The 13,065-nt window shown below is 37.3% G+C and overlaps 1 protein-coding gene across 2 annotated transcripts in view; it reads left to right on the top strand.

Moving 5' to 3' along the window:
- SLC2A13 (solute carrier family 2 member 13) overlaps positions 1 to 13,065 on the top strand; it is a 168,336-nt gene that overhangs the window by 71,545 nt on the left and 83,726 nt on the right. For both annotated transcript variants that reach the window (XM_054189296.1, XM_054189292.1), the window contains exon 4: positions 2,218 to 2,326. In XM_054189296.1, coding sequence (XP_054045271.1) covers positions 2,218 to 2,326 — 109 coding nt within the window. The remainder of the gene's footprint in view (positions 1 to 2,217; positions 2,327 to 13,065) is intronic.

Genomic DNA, 13,065 nt, shown 5'->3' with positions numbered 1-13,065 from the left:
AGAGGCCTAAACTTTGCTATGTGGTCTTAACGTTTTTGCAGGGCCTCATTTCAGGCATACAAACTGATCTGGGTGATGAAGTTTTGTTGGGAGTTCATGACTCTTTCTGAGTTGCAAGCCATTGTCTGGGAGCAGCTGCTTCAATTTCTAGCTATTCATTTCAATGCGTTCTTTCCAATTGTTTTGTACAATGCTGTATTGTGAACAGAGTTTTATGTAACTTTCATCAAATAGCTGAGTAGATCAGGAATTGTTAAAAACTTCACATCAGTTCCTCAGGACATTTCTGCTTCCTTTCCTAACAGCCCCTGCTGTAAAGTTCTAGCTTACTCAATGAGCAGAGTCACTGGTGGTGGACTTTGAGATTTAGGTCAGCTGTAAGGTCCTTTGAAGATAAAGATGGTTTTTGAACTCCATTAAGGACTTTATAGGAAGTTTATGAAGAACAGGAGATATCTCCTAGGCATCGAGCAGCCTGGGTTCATGACAGATCCTGCAGAATCAGTTGCCAGACAAAGGTTTTTAAGCCCAAAGCCTCCATGCTCAGGTGTGATGCCCAGTGTGAAAACCTGTGGGCTGTTTTTCATGAATTAAGGTTCATGGTTGCATAGTAAATCTTTTTCCTTTGTGAAGCTTGGAGTCGAAGAGAAATCTAAGAGTTATGTCTGAGCTCCAGACTGCTCCTAGCTAAGAGCGAGTGCTGGTTTTGTTGGTTTTCCATCGAGGAAATGCCACTTTGACTGCTGAATCCTTTGATATACTTGTCTGCCCAGTGATACTATGTGTCTCGCTTGAGAATGTCTTGCCAGATACGTATGTTGGCTCTACTTGTCAGTGTATTTTACTCAAGTAGAGACACTTTGAAGGTAGTGGTGTGTCTGTATGGCAGGACAGGTGGGACCGTGTATTGTCTGAACGTTAATGTTACTTGGAAGCCAGCTGGAAATTTTGTCGGACTGCATTCTGCTGTTAATAATAAAGAAGCAAAGTTAAGTGGTGATGCAATTGAGACATGAATTACAAATACCCTAATTTTTAATGAATATAAGTTTTTCTTAGGCAGGTCTGATTATCTTTCAATGAAGAAAATGTTATCTTAACCCCCTTCTTAAGTTCCGCTATTGAAACTGTTTACAGATTGTCAGCTGACGCTGAAACTTTTTGCATGTAAATTATTCTTCTCTAACAGACCCATATAGGTTTTTATGCCGAATCAACACATTTAATATTTTCTGCACATTCAGGAAAGACTTTGGAAATGTAAAAATGTAGATCTTCTTCACCTCCTTTTTCTTTTTTTTTTATGGCAACTATTTTGAATTGTACTTATTGTGATCTATATTAGGTGTTCTGAGTGGGTACACCAGATGTGATAAGATGTATAAAACATAATTTTTTTCACCAGACTATGTTCTGCCCTAAACACCACTCTGGGCAGTAAGAAATTCAAGTAAGTGAGGGAGTAAAGTGTTTTAAATTTTTGCCTGATGTCATGTAGCTTTCTGTATTACTTTTTTTTTAATAGGATAGTATGAAAATTTAAAATTTACAAAGAAGAAAACTTTCTCTGTTTGCCAGAAATTTTTGGGTTTCTCTTTATTGAGAAACTGTTTTCTGCTTTTTCTGCTCTCGTACCATTGCTGTCAAAGGTATGGAAAAAAAATTAATTAATTTATGCTCCCTCTGCTGGTGTTACAGCTGTGCAGAATAGATCTATCCTGTACCTTCAGGGTACTCACACTTGCAAGTGGTATGTGGAAATTGGGTCTTTGGAGGACTAGGGAGAACACTTTGTCTGCAAGATCCAAATCTGAGCAGTGAATAATGGCATTTCTGAAATAACCTCTCAGTAACAGTGGGAGCTTTTAGAAAGGAAACAACAATGATATTTTGTGATAACTTTGAGTACATTCAGCTGCAGCAGATATGCAGCCGGTTAGTATGATATAGGAGAAATGTACATGTGCCACCAGTAGTGTAAGTATACGCTGTGTACAAAAATGGTTTCATTTTTTTTGCCTGGGCTTCCTGATAATCTTCTTTGTACAGTTCAGAAAAGCAGAACTGAAATGATCATGTTTTTCAAAAATAATTGAAATAGTCCAAGTTTGTTTGAAACTAAGGTGCAAAGCCTGTTATGCCTGGGAACGTTGTCTTGATAGTGATCACTTAAGAACTATTACGTATTCTTTTGTTGTTGTGTGTTTTTTTTTTAAGCTGGACCTGTGATCTGCAGAATGCTAACATACCCTCCAACTCGAAGAGCCTTAATTGTGGGTTGTGGTCTGCAGATGTTTCAACAACTGTCAGGGATTAACACCGTCATGTATGTATTTACTGCTTGCTTCTCTTTATAAAATGTAAGAAAAAGCCAATTAGACCATTAGCAGTTATAGATGGGCTTCTGGACAAAATCTGAAATGTGAAAAATTGAGTGAGTGAGCCGGAATGCTGGTTTGAAATCCAGATATTGACATATTTGGCGTCTCAGAAAATTGGTACAAGAGGATGTTAGTATAAGGGCAAACGTTTATATAGAGATGAGGATGCAAACTGGGGGATGTATTACTATATGTTAGGCTTTACGGTCAAAGCTACATATGTCTAGACAAGAAAGTACACTTAAAGTTTGAACGTATGTGCAAATAGACCCAAATACTGTGAGGATTAAACTGTTGACCGTGTAAATGAGATGGAAACTTACTGTGAAGTGCTAAAGGAGGTAAGATGCTGAGGGAAGAAACATTTCCTGTTATTACACAGTTCTGTTATGTGTATGAAGACTCAGTAAATGCAGAAGTGAAGGACAATATATCATGTGTTCTGATAAGCTGTCAGCTCACAAGAGGAGCAGCTCTTGGCAAATGTGCAGGGCACAAGACCTAGTTTAAGATTAAATTACTGTTGAGCAACTCTACAAGAGTAACTGTAACAAATACAATTTCCATATTGTTTTAAGAGCAAGTGTAAAATATATTGCAGTAATATCTTACGGAGAGAACTACATGTGAGGGAGCAAGCTTGTTGGGAAATAGTTAAAAGGAAGAGCCAAAAGGATAAAGCTTTTACTGGTATCAAGAGCTGCCATGCTAAATGTTAGAGTAAATACCTGCCATCTATCACAAGAAAAAAACCCCAAACTCAGTATTGGTAAACTGTAAAGGAGGGAAATCTGTAATAGGCAAAAAGAGACTTTATCAAGTAGAAATTGTAACCAAATGTGGAAAACGGGAGAATGCGTAACTGGTAAGTTATGTGTGAAAACCAGAACACAGGCACGGAAAGGAACTTGGAGAAATTCTACAGGCACATCAGAAGCAAGAGACCTAATAGTTTCCATGCCAAGTAAGGATCAAGACATTGTGAGAACAGTAGCAGAAGATAAATCTTTAGCAACAAATCTTACAAAGACTCTTTTTGCATCTGTGTTAATTATGGAGGAAACATAAAGGTTCCGGCACTGCAGCTTACTTGAGGTGTCTGAGATGGTCTGTTTCAAATTCAAGTGTTAGGGGAAGGACTTCTAGAACAAGCTGATCAAAATGAATAATAAAAAATTGCTTGGACTAATGAGGGTACACCCAACAGGTCTAGAGTAATTCAAGTACATAGTCACTGAATTCGGAAATGTAGCATAATCTACATGAAGCTAAAGCCCAGAAAGATTTTTTTTTTTTCCTGCCCTTATCAAAATGAATTAAAACTGTTGTAGAGCCAAATGAGATGATGTGTGTTTATAAATATGAAAAATGAAAGTGTACATGGAAAATATAAGATAACAAAGAGCCAACATGATTGTTATAGACAGATTATAGCTTGCAGTTTGGTTGGATGTGAATTTGCGGTCATGTTAGAACTATATATCTCATATGAACTAACCATCCTACTCCGTGACAGTTGATGCCGAAGTTTCTTGAAGAAACCAGATGGTCACAAAAGTAGGAGAAAAGCGCTCTCAGGTTAATAACTTTTTAAGATAGGAAAAAAGAGGGTAAGAATAAAAGATCGGTAATAACAAGCCAAGAGTAGACTCCTACAGGGATCTATGTGGAGATCTTTGCTGCTTTAATGTCTGTGAAAGGAGCTAAAGAGCAAAATAACAGCTTGCGCTCATACACCATTCACGATATTACGATCCCCAAATCTGTGAACGTGAACAGTTGGGGGAAGATAGTACAAAATAACAAATTAATAAAACGGCAAGTGCATTAATTATACAATATTATGTAATAACGCTTGCAGAGGGGAACTGGCTGACATGCATGGCAGTCTAAATTGTTACTACTCAAAAAAGAGGCCTTGAAGTTGCGTTATAGTTCTATACAATCATCATGGTGGCATCCATGACTGACCTGTAATAGTACAAACAATTGCAGATACTCTTTCTTTGAGTAAGGATAAATGAGATTACGTATGGGGAAAGAGATGCCTGTGTTTGAACAGGATGGTTAGGACTCTGCAGCTTGGAAAAGAAATGAGTTAGAAAGAAATGCAAAGGTGTATAAAGCTACTTATCTTAGGGAGAAGATGGAGAGAACATGAGTATTCATCATTTCTTATAACACAATTTTGATGACTCTTACCCAGCAGTAGGTTTAAAATAAACATTTTTTCATGCAACACATAATTACATAGTGGAACTTGCTGCCACGGGATGTTACTCATGCCAAATGTAGAAGTAAGTTTAGAAGTTAATTAGGGAAACTTATATAATAAACTTTATTAAAATGTTATTAAACATGATGTGGATGCAACTTTTGGCCAAGGACAGTCATTCTCACTTTTTGGTTCTTACGACTTTAGGATGCCTTATTAGGCTAGCAAAATTGACTGTTCACAAGGTTTATGACACTGGTAGGTTGACTTCGTTTATTTTAAACTTCATATGTTTTAAAATCTCAAACTCCCTTCTACGTAGGAGGTTTTAAAATAGTTTGGAATTGACCTAATTTGCTTGTGGATGTGTAGGAGGACAGAACTACAACTATAAAACATAGTTGAATCTTAGCTTTAAAATAAGAAAATGCCTATAATAAACACATGAAGGCACTGTTGTTAAAGGACTGGCTTGTAAACCATTTGCAATATCCAGTATTTTTTTAATAATCCAGTATAACTAAATATTTAGTTATCAGGTATGCAAGACAAACAGCCTCCTATGAAAGGACATTTTTCAAATATAAGTAAGCAGCTGTCTGTTGATGGTTTGCTTACAAAGAAATTGGGGATTGCTTTTTAATGCAGTAATTAAATGGTACCTTAAGGAACCGTCAGATTGTATTAGCTCTAAGCGCTATTTTTCTCTCCATGTTTGGTTGTGTCATTCTGGGCTTGCTGTTCTGTTGCAGCAGGAAAACAGGCATTGGTTATGGTTGGAGGATTCTGTGGACAGATTCTGTGGACTTTCCTTCTGTGGTTTTGCAAAGTTGCTTACCAAAACTAGCCCCCAAAATGTTTTGACGGTCATTGTTCATTGTAACTTTGGTTCTGCTTTGAATCCTCTTCTCTGGGTATACCCCTTTCTAGGCTATAGGAGAAGGGGCTGATGACCCCAACTTGCTGTTGCCTGGCTTTGCCTGGCAGAGAATTTAGCCTCTGGTTGCCCCTTTGCCCCTTATGTGTTTCCATAGGACTCTTCTATACTGTGACCAGTGAACTTAACATGGCAGCATCCATGATGGGCCCTGACTTGTTCTAATCTTCTGGCTTGAGGTTTTCCACTATTTCTGATATAAAATAATTAGTTAAATCTTTTATTTTGCTGTAAGAAAGTGAGGCCATAGGAGTGAGTTTGTGTGTGTCTGAAAAACTCATTTAAAGGGAACACCACATAATCAAATCACAAAGCAGGAAAATGAAATGAAAATATAATGGAGGAATTCCTTATAGAATTGTAGAATTATTTAATACTTCCCCAATTTGTAGATGCTTTACTGAGTAACTCTTCCATTTAAGAAAACAAAAGTTTGAATCAAAAAGTATGGGTGTTAGAGGTAGGAAATTATATAAAGGAATTTTGCAGGGGTCTAAAAATAATTGCTGAGCGTACCCAGGAGTAGAAGAGATCCTAAAAGGCAGAAAAATACCTACAAGAAACACATAGAGACAGCAACAAACATCTTGACCTTCCACGCTTAAGAGTTCAGAAATCTATGATATATTTTCTAGTTAAAAGTTGAGTATCAGTAGTGAAGCCAATGAGAGCAACAAAGTCCACGTGCAGTTGGATTTCTCTCGAGGATGGGGAGAGGAAAACTAGGAAAACTTCTGTAAGAACTGTTGAGGGCTGTGCTCTGTCCATCCTGTCGTGCCATAAGCTGATCTAGTTTTGGCACAGAAATAGTTTTATATTGTATTTGAATCAGCCATGTCTGTGCGTAACATCCAACCGTGAGGAATCAGAAACGCTCGTCACGAACAGGATGTTTTTGAAGTGGTGAGAACGACATGAGGAGCAACCTCTGCATTGAGGAGGTGGATCTAAAAGAGAAGCAAAATGCAAAAATAGGCTAAGGAGAGTGTGACTCTCACAGGAACAAATTCTAGCATGATAAATTTAGTCAGTAAAAGAATAAAGCTCAGTGACCTATTGCTTTTGATTCCTTTTTTTCCTAAGAACAAGGCTACCACTGCTGTTTGACAGAGTGCCTGAAGTAGAAAAAATGTTTCCTTTTTGTCATGGCTTTTGCCAGCTTAACTGACCTGTAAAAAGTAAAGTCATACAATTTCAGACAAGCATCTCTCACACTGCTGCGAGCAGGTCTGAAATGGTTTAACTTTTCAGTTTCTTATCATTCTGATATTTTCTCATCTTGAAAACTGAAGCTCACCGCTTCAAGCGTGGAGACATAAATCTGGCTGACAGGAGACTGAAAAAGGCCCTGTGAAGAAAGTTATATTCCAGGAATGCAGTTACTGCAACTTAGCTTTTTAATAGTAACATATCCCAGAATTTTGTTAAAACAGTGTTTAGATATTTTCAAGCCCACAGTGGCCCATGGTTAAAACTTGGGGTAGGAGGACCATTTTAAGAGTAAAACTTGAAGCTAAATTTTTTTCATCAGTTTCTTCTTTAAAAACCAAAATAATATTAAAAAAAGTAAGAAACTTCTTTTTTAGGGATGTTGTAGGAAGAGGGTGGGGCTGGAAGGATTTGCCTATTTCAGATTGGTGAAAAACCTCAATAGAGTACGTGGATGGTTTAGCTCTATTCTCACATTCCTGCAGGACTAGGACTTCTGAAAACATTTCTGGTACTGTGGAGCTTCATTGCAGTCAAAAAAAAAACCAAAAAAAAAACAACGGGGAAGAAAACTTTTGGAAAAAATTCTGAGTTCTCTTGAATACTAAGCAGTAATTTAGCCGTACTTGGAGTGAGTTCAGTATTGTCTTGTCAGAACTGCACATAGATATTGTGGCCTGCGCTGGCATTTCTGCTGCTCTTTTGGGGGCTTGCTAGTTTTGAGTGAGCTGATGGACGTTCACGCAGGCTGCCTGTGCCATCGAGACTATAAATCTGAGATAAGATTGAAGAGACAGCTGTATCATCTTGATTATTCCTATTCTCACAAAACTTTAAGTGGACTTGATGAAAGCCAAACAAAATATTTTGTTATGCAGTTGAAACACTAAGCTTGATGTGTGATGCTGGTTTAGTCATTTGCCACTATCTTTTCACATTGTGTTAGAAAAGCTTTCTGCAATAGAGAAGTGGTATAATGTGTCAACAGGGAGAGCTTATGGCCCTCAGCGTTTTTGTTAAGCTTGTTTTTTTGCTGGTGTATGCGATCTGTTATTCCTAGTTAATAAAATGTTTTTTTATTGTTAAGATATCCTTGCATCTCCTAAATGTTAAGTGAATCCACATGTAAAATGTATTGGTGTTTGGATTTGGTCCACAGATGCTTTTGAGCTCGAACAGTCTTGTTTTTTTAATCTGTGCAAGCAAAAAAAAAGAACAAAAAAAAATGGAGTGATAAAAAGAAGCATCTTTTTTCCAGCTGGCAAGAAATAGAGTGGAAGAAAATACTATATGGAGAAGGAAAAAAAGCTCAGACTAATGAGAGAGGGGGAAAAAAGCTGGATAAAAGAAAGCAGGAAAAGACAAAAGAGGACAAGAGGAGGTTATGTAACGAGTGGAAATTGACGCTTTAAAGATAAGATTATTAAAACAATTAACATGAAAAGTGAACGAATATCATACTGAACGTGAATGGAAGAATGAAAGAGAACAGGAGTGGGACTGGAAAGAAGCCAGGATACTTCTGAAGTTTAATAGAGGCTAGAGAGAAGTTGAATGGAAGCAAAGCACATTTTCCGACAGGTTTAATTGCCGGGTCTATTGTGCAGCAGTTGCAGAGCTGGAACCCGGGAGGAGCTGTAAACCTTCGCTTCTCTGCGCTGAAGCAAGCGTGGGGCAGCTCGCACCTCTCGGTAGCCTTGGGGCTGAGCAGGGCTTGTAGCAGCGCTTGGTGCTTCTGCTCCTGGGGGTGGCTGCCTTCACAGGGACGTGTGACTTAACACCGTGAGGGATGCTGAAAGTCGAGACTAAGAAACTTGACTTTAAATTCCAGTTTTTAATTTTCTTCAAATGAAATACTGAATAGAAAACATAGGACAGTGACTGCAGGTAAATCATTTAATTTTTTCTTGAAGTTTCTTGAATAAGTACCTTGTTTTGTGAATTACAGCTCCAGTAGTAGCAACCTTCTCTCCTCCTTCAGCATCAGCAGCCATAGACAGATTTATAATTAATGAATTAACATATTTACAAATTATGGCAGTTTTATAATGAGTAAGTTGGTCATTGAAATGAGACTTTGCTAAGTATTGACTGTTGATTTGGATATCGGAGAATAGTTGTTGAGATCTGTAAACAAAAGTTCTACTGGCAGAAAGTAATGGCTGTTCACATTTTTCTTGTGGTTTGTATTCAAGTGTTGTTTTTTAATGTTGTATACATTTCTGTTGTGTTCTCTGGCTGTGCATTTTAAAACAAAATGCAGAAAGTAGCATACTTCATTAAAAAAAACCCAAACAAACAAAAAAAAAACCAAAACAAAACCCAAAACGAACAATAAACAAACTAAAACAAAACCCAAACTTACACAATGCTAAAATGTCACCCAAGTTGCACAGCAGTTACTTAAGAACAATATATCTCTTATTGTAGTCTCCACTTAAATTTAAATCAGGCCACAATAATTACCAAGCAGACTGCCATGTGGCCATTGTTTTTGCATGGCCAGTAACTTGTCACCTCAGGTGTTCTTCAGTACTCTCAGATCCAACTGTGCTTTAAGTCTGACTGAAGGAGGGAGAATTACATTGATGTTTTTTTCAGATATGAACTTTGTAATGTTGTCAAGAAGGTTTTGAGACAGCTTTGTAATTAACAAGTCTAATTTCCTCTGATGACTCCAGAACGTTGAGGCTGCTCTCTGCTTAGGTTTTCATCCTTCAATATTTATTTTTCTTTGAGTAAACTGTCCAGTTTATATCTTCCTCTTAAATTTTCCCCATAGACTTTAGAAGATGTTTAATAAAACAAAAAGAAATCTTATGTTGCAGGTCCTCTTGCTTTTCAGATAATAATCCCGTAAATATTTTATTAGATTTTAATAAATCTTTCCAAGAACTTCTTTTGGAGGAGTGACCCTTAATAATACTTTATTGTCCTTCCTCCATATTGCAAGATGCTTTATATAGTACTGCATGCAGACTCATAATGTAAAAAACTTCAGTGGAGAAGAGAGATGCCTCTTTGGACTTATACAGCCTACAGATGCTTTTTAGATAGACTACATATTTTTGGAAAAACAACTTAATGGAACTCTGGTCTAGTCAAGCACACTAGAAAAGGTGACTCCTGTTATACCAAATGTCTCTGTTACGTTTGATACACAGAAATAATGTTTTTAATTTATTACAGCTCTTGAGAGGAACAAATTGTAGTTAATAAATAAAGTAATTTCATATTACTCAATGTAAAATATTCTAAATGAGAGTTTATGGAAGCTGCCTGTATCGATTTCATAGTACTCGAAGGAAAATGAAACCCTCACTCTGGTATTCTGAAAGTTTTGCACGTTCAGCAACCATTTTTCCATAGGCAATTAAAAAAAGCTCCAAACAGCTGATAGTTGCCAACTTGTCCTTATTGGATACTAGTTTGTTGCATAGAAACCAGCCTATGCTCTAAGTTTTCTAAGCCCTGCAACATAGTTTTTTATTTTTATTTTTTTCCTTCAGTAACTTGTCAGGTCTGAACTGAACGGTTAGTTTCTTTGTGGAAATCTTTCCACTTAAATTTGGAAAATTATCACACAGCCTAGAGAGAGAAGCGATGGCTTTGGAACTCTGAGCAGGGACAAACTGATTTGGAGATTAAATTGTTGCTTGAAGTACAGGGCCTTAGTTTGGGCAGAAGCGGTTTACAAGCCAGCAGTGAAGATGCTGGTGGAGCAGGTAGCAGAAATGTTAAACACCTTTTCATGAAATGCTGTCTACAGGAACCACGGGCTGTATTTACAGCAGCTGGGAAGTGGCCATGTTGGCAGAGTCAGTCCTTTCCATTCCCTCTTTCTGTTTGCCTTCTCCTCCCCCTCGGTGCAGGTCAAGGAGAAGTCTGAACATAGTTTCTACAGAACCATTTCTGATGTTGTTTCTTCTTCTCGGTCATTAGAAAATACTGACGTGGGAAGGGAGTACAACCTGCTAAGGGGAGTGTGCCTTAGTAAATCCGCTATGAAGTGGCTGAAACACAAATGCGTTGATGACAGGATGCCAATAGCTATATCCAAGAACTAAAAACCAAACAGGCAAACGAAACATTTGCTGGCTAAGGAAAACAGCAGCACGTTTGAGGAAAAAAAATTAACTATTTGCTCCATGGGGAGGAAACAGGCTGCTAACTGCTTCTGTTGGGAATTACCACGACCTGCACAAATCCTAGTTTCTCCTGACAAGAGGGTGGGGGTTGATGGTGGGTATTGGTATTTAGAGCCATGGAGAGGGATGGGGAGAGAAAATAGCAGGTCATACTACTGGGCATCTTAAATAGCTCTAAACCTGTGCAAGAATTATGGCGAATAGTTAGACCTTAGCCTTCATTTTGATTTTGTAATTATCCAGCAAACTGCAAGACTGAGTAATCTAGATGGATGTATCTTGTGCTTGAGGCACAAGAACGTGGCTCAGTAAACTTGAACATTTGGAAAGCTGTCACGATATTGCTAAAGTTTATGTATCATTTGCTGTGTTTTCAAGACAACTTGTGCTATAGAAGTTTTGTTTAAAAGGTGAAATATTTTTCTTAAATATTCTCGTGTGTGCTTGTTGGAGATGGCCTACAAAACCCTGAGCAGCTTAAGGGTTTAATGGCTTAGCTCCAAAGGCTGTAATTTATCAGTTGAAATAACTGTGAGAGGATGTTTAGGATACAAGTAAGAGGGTAAATCTGTATTAAAAACAAGTCGCCTGTGTATCAGTGTTGCTAGCAGTGAAACTATACTGTGCTAAGTTTCCAATTAAAAATAAGATTAAAAAGAAAGTGAATCTTTCTTCTCCTGTTGTGCTGGCCTTGTGTGATGGCCAGAAATCGATCTGAGACAGTTTATAAGTATAGATTTGCAATTCACCATAAACCAAACAAAAATCTGTGACTTCGGTTATTTGGGCAGTGCCATACATCAAGCTTCAAGGTTCCTTCTCAGGCTGAAGCTTCTGACTGCTAATGCCTGTTCTCAGCGCATTTCACGTTCTCATTCCTTTTGAAATAGAAAAGGAAAATCACAGCTTTAAGCCACCTAAAGACTTAAAGGGGGGGGGGGTGGGAAGGAAAACAAACCAGTGAATCATGATGGAGTTATTAACTAGATTAAAGCTATAAAATGTTCATCTTATTTAAGAAGCTGCTTGCTTTGTCAATCTAACTAGCCAGAGCTTTTGGAAGATGGCTTTTACAGATACATCCTTGTCCTAAGTGTTGCAGATCAAAGAATAGGTAATTCAGGTATAAAAGTCTTGAAGGTTTGAGTACCAGGAATGTCTGGGAAGTAGTTCAAAATGATATGTAATGGGAGTAATAGGATGAAATTCAGTAAAATCTAGAATGATTATCAGAACATAGTTTAGTACTTAGAGATATTAGATTGAGTGTCTCGAGGGAAGTAGGAAACACTCATCATTTCTAATTGCTTACACTTTTACAACAACAGAGGATGTATTAGAAATAACATATTTGGAGTTTCTTGGTGTTGGAATTAATAGACATACAATAGAAGATGACTGTAAATTTAAACGAAAAGGCTGTTTTCCTTAAATTAAATTTTTACATCCCACTTTTCTTCTGATAATTCTCATAATTTATCCATTTATTATTAAAAAAAAAAACCATCAAAACCGAACAGCCTCCCTCTCTAAAACCTAGACAAATGTAAAACACCCTGGACTGCCAAACACATTAAATGATATTGAGGTGGATATTTGTTTGCATTACAATTTTCCTCAGGTTTAAAAATTAACAACAAAAAACCTTCTCAAAATGCAGAGGAAGCAGGTTCAGGGTGCTGATGTGAGGTGCTGTAACAACTACTTAACTATAGGCTCTCATTCTGTTTTGAAACACTGGATTATTTTTTTTTCCATTTCATAAATCTTTAAATATTAGTCTTGTGCTTATTTCTCCGGTTCTGAACACCTGTTTGGCTGGGGGTGTGGGGGGGTTGTGTTTGTTTTGGTTTTTTTTCTCCCCAAACCTGAACCTTTAACTTAATGAGTAGAAGAACTACCACAGGAAATATTTTCTTTTTTCTTATCTTTTTTGATTGCTGTCTTGGGTTATTGGTTAGATGAATATATAGTGAAGAATGGAATAGTATGAATGAAAGTAAACCTCATGGTATGACAGTATTATTAGCCACAGTCTGGACCCATCTACTAGAGGATCTGCCTGATGTTTTGGTTAATTATTTTTAAAATGTTGCAGATGTATCAAAAAGGATTTTTCTGAGTATTAACTGACATTTCAATTTAAAAAAAAAATATTAAAAAGCCTGCAACAAA

Source organism: Rissa tridactyla, chromosome 1, assembly GCF_028500815.1.
Source record: "Rissa tridactyla isolate bRisTri1 chromosome 1, bRisTri1.patW.cur.20221130, whole genome shotgun sequence".
Classification (NCBI taxonomy): Eukaryota; Metazoa; Chordata; class Aves; order Charadriiformes; family Laridae; genus Rissa; species Rissa tridactyla.
This window is presented reverse-complemented; position numbering and strand designations above follow the sequence as displayed.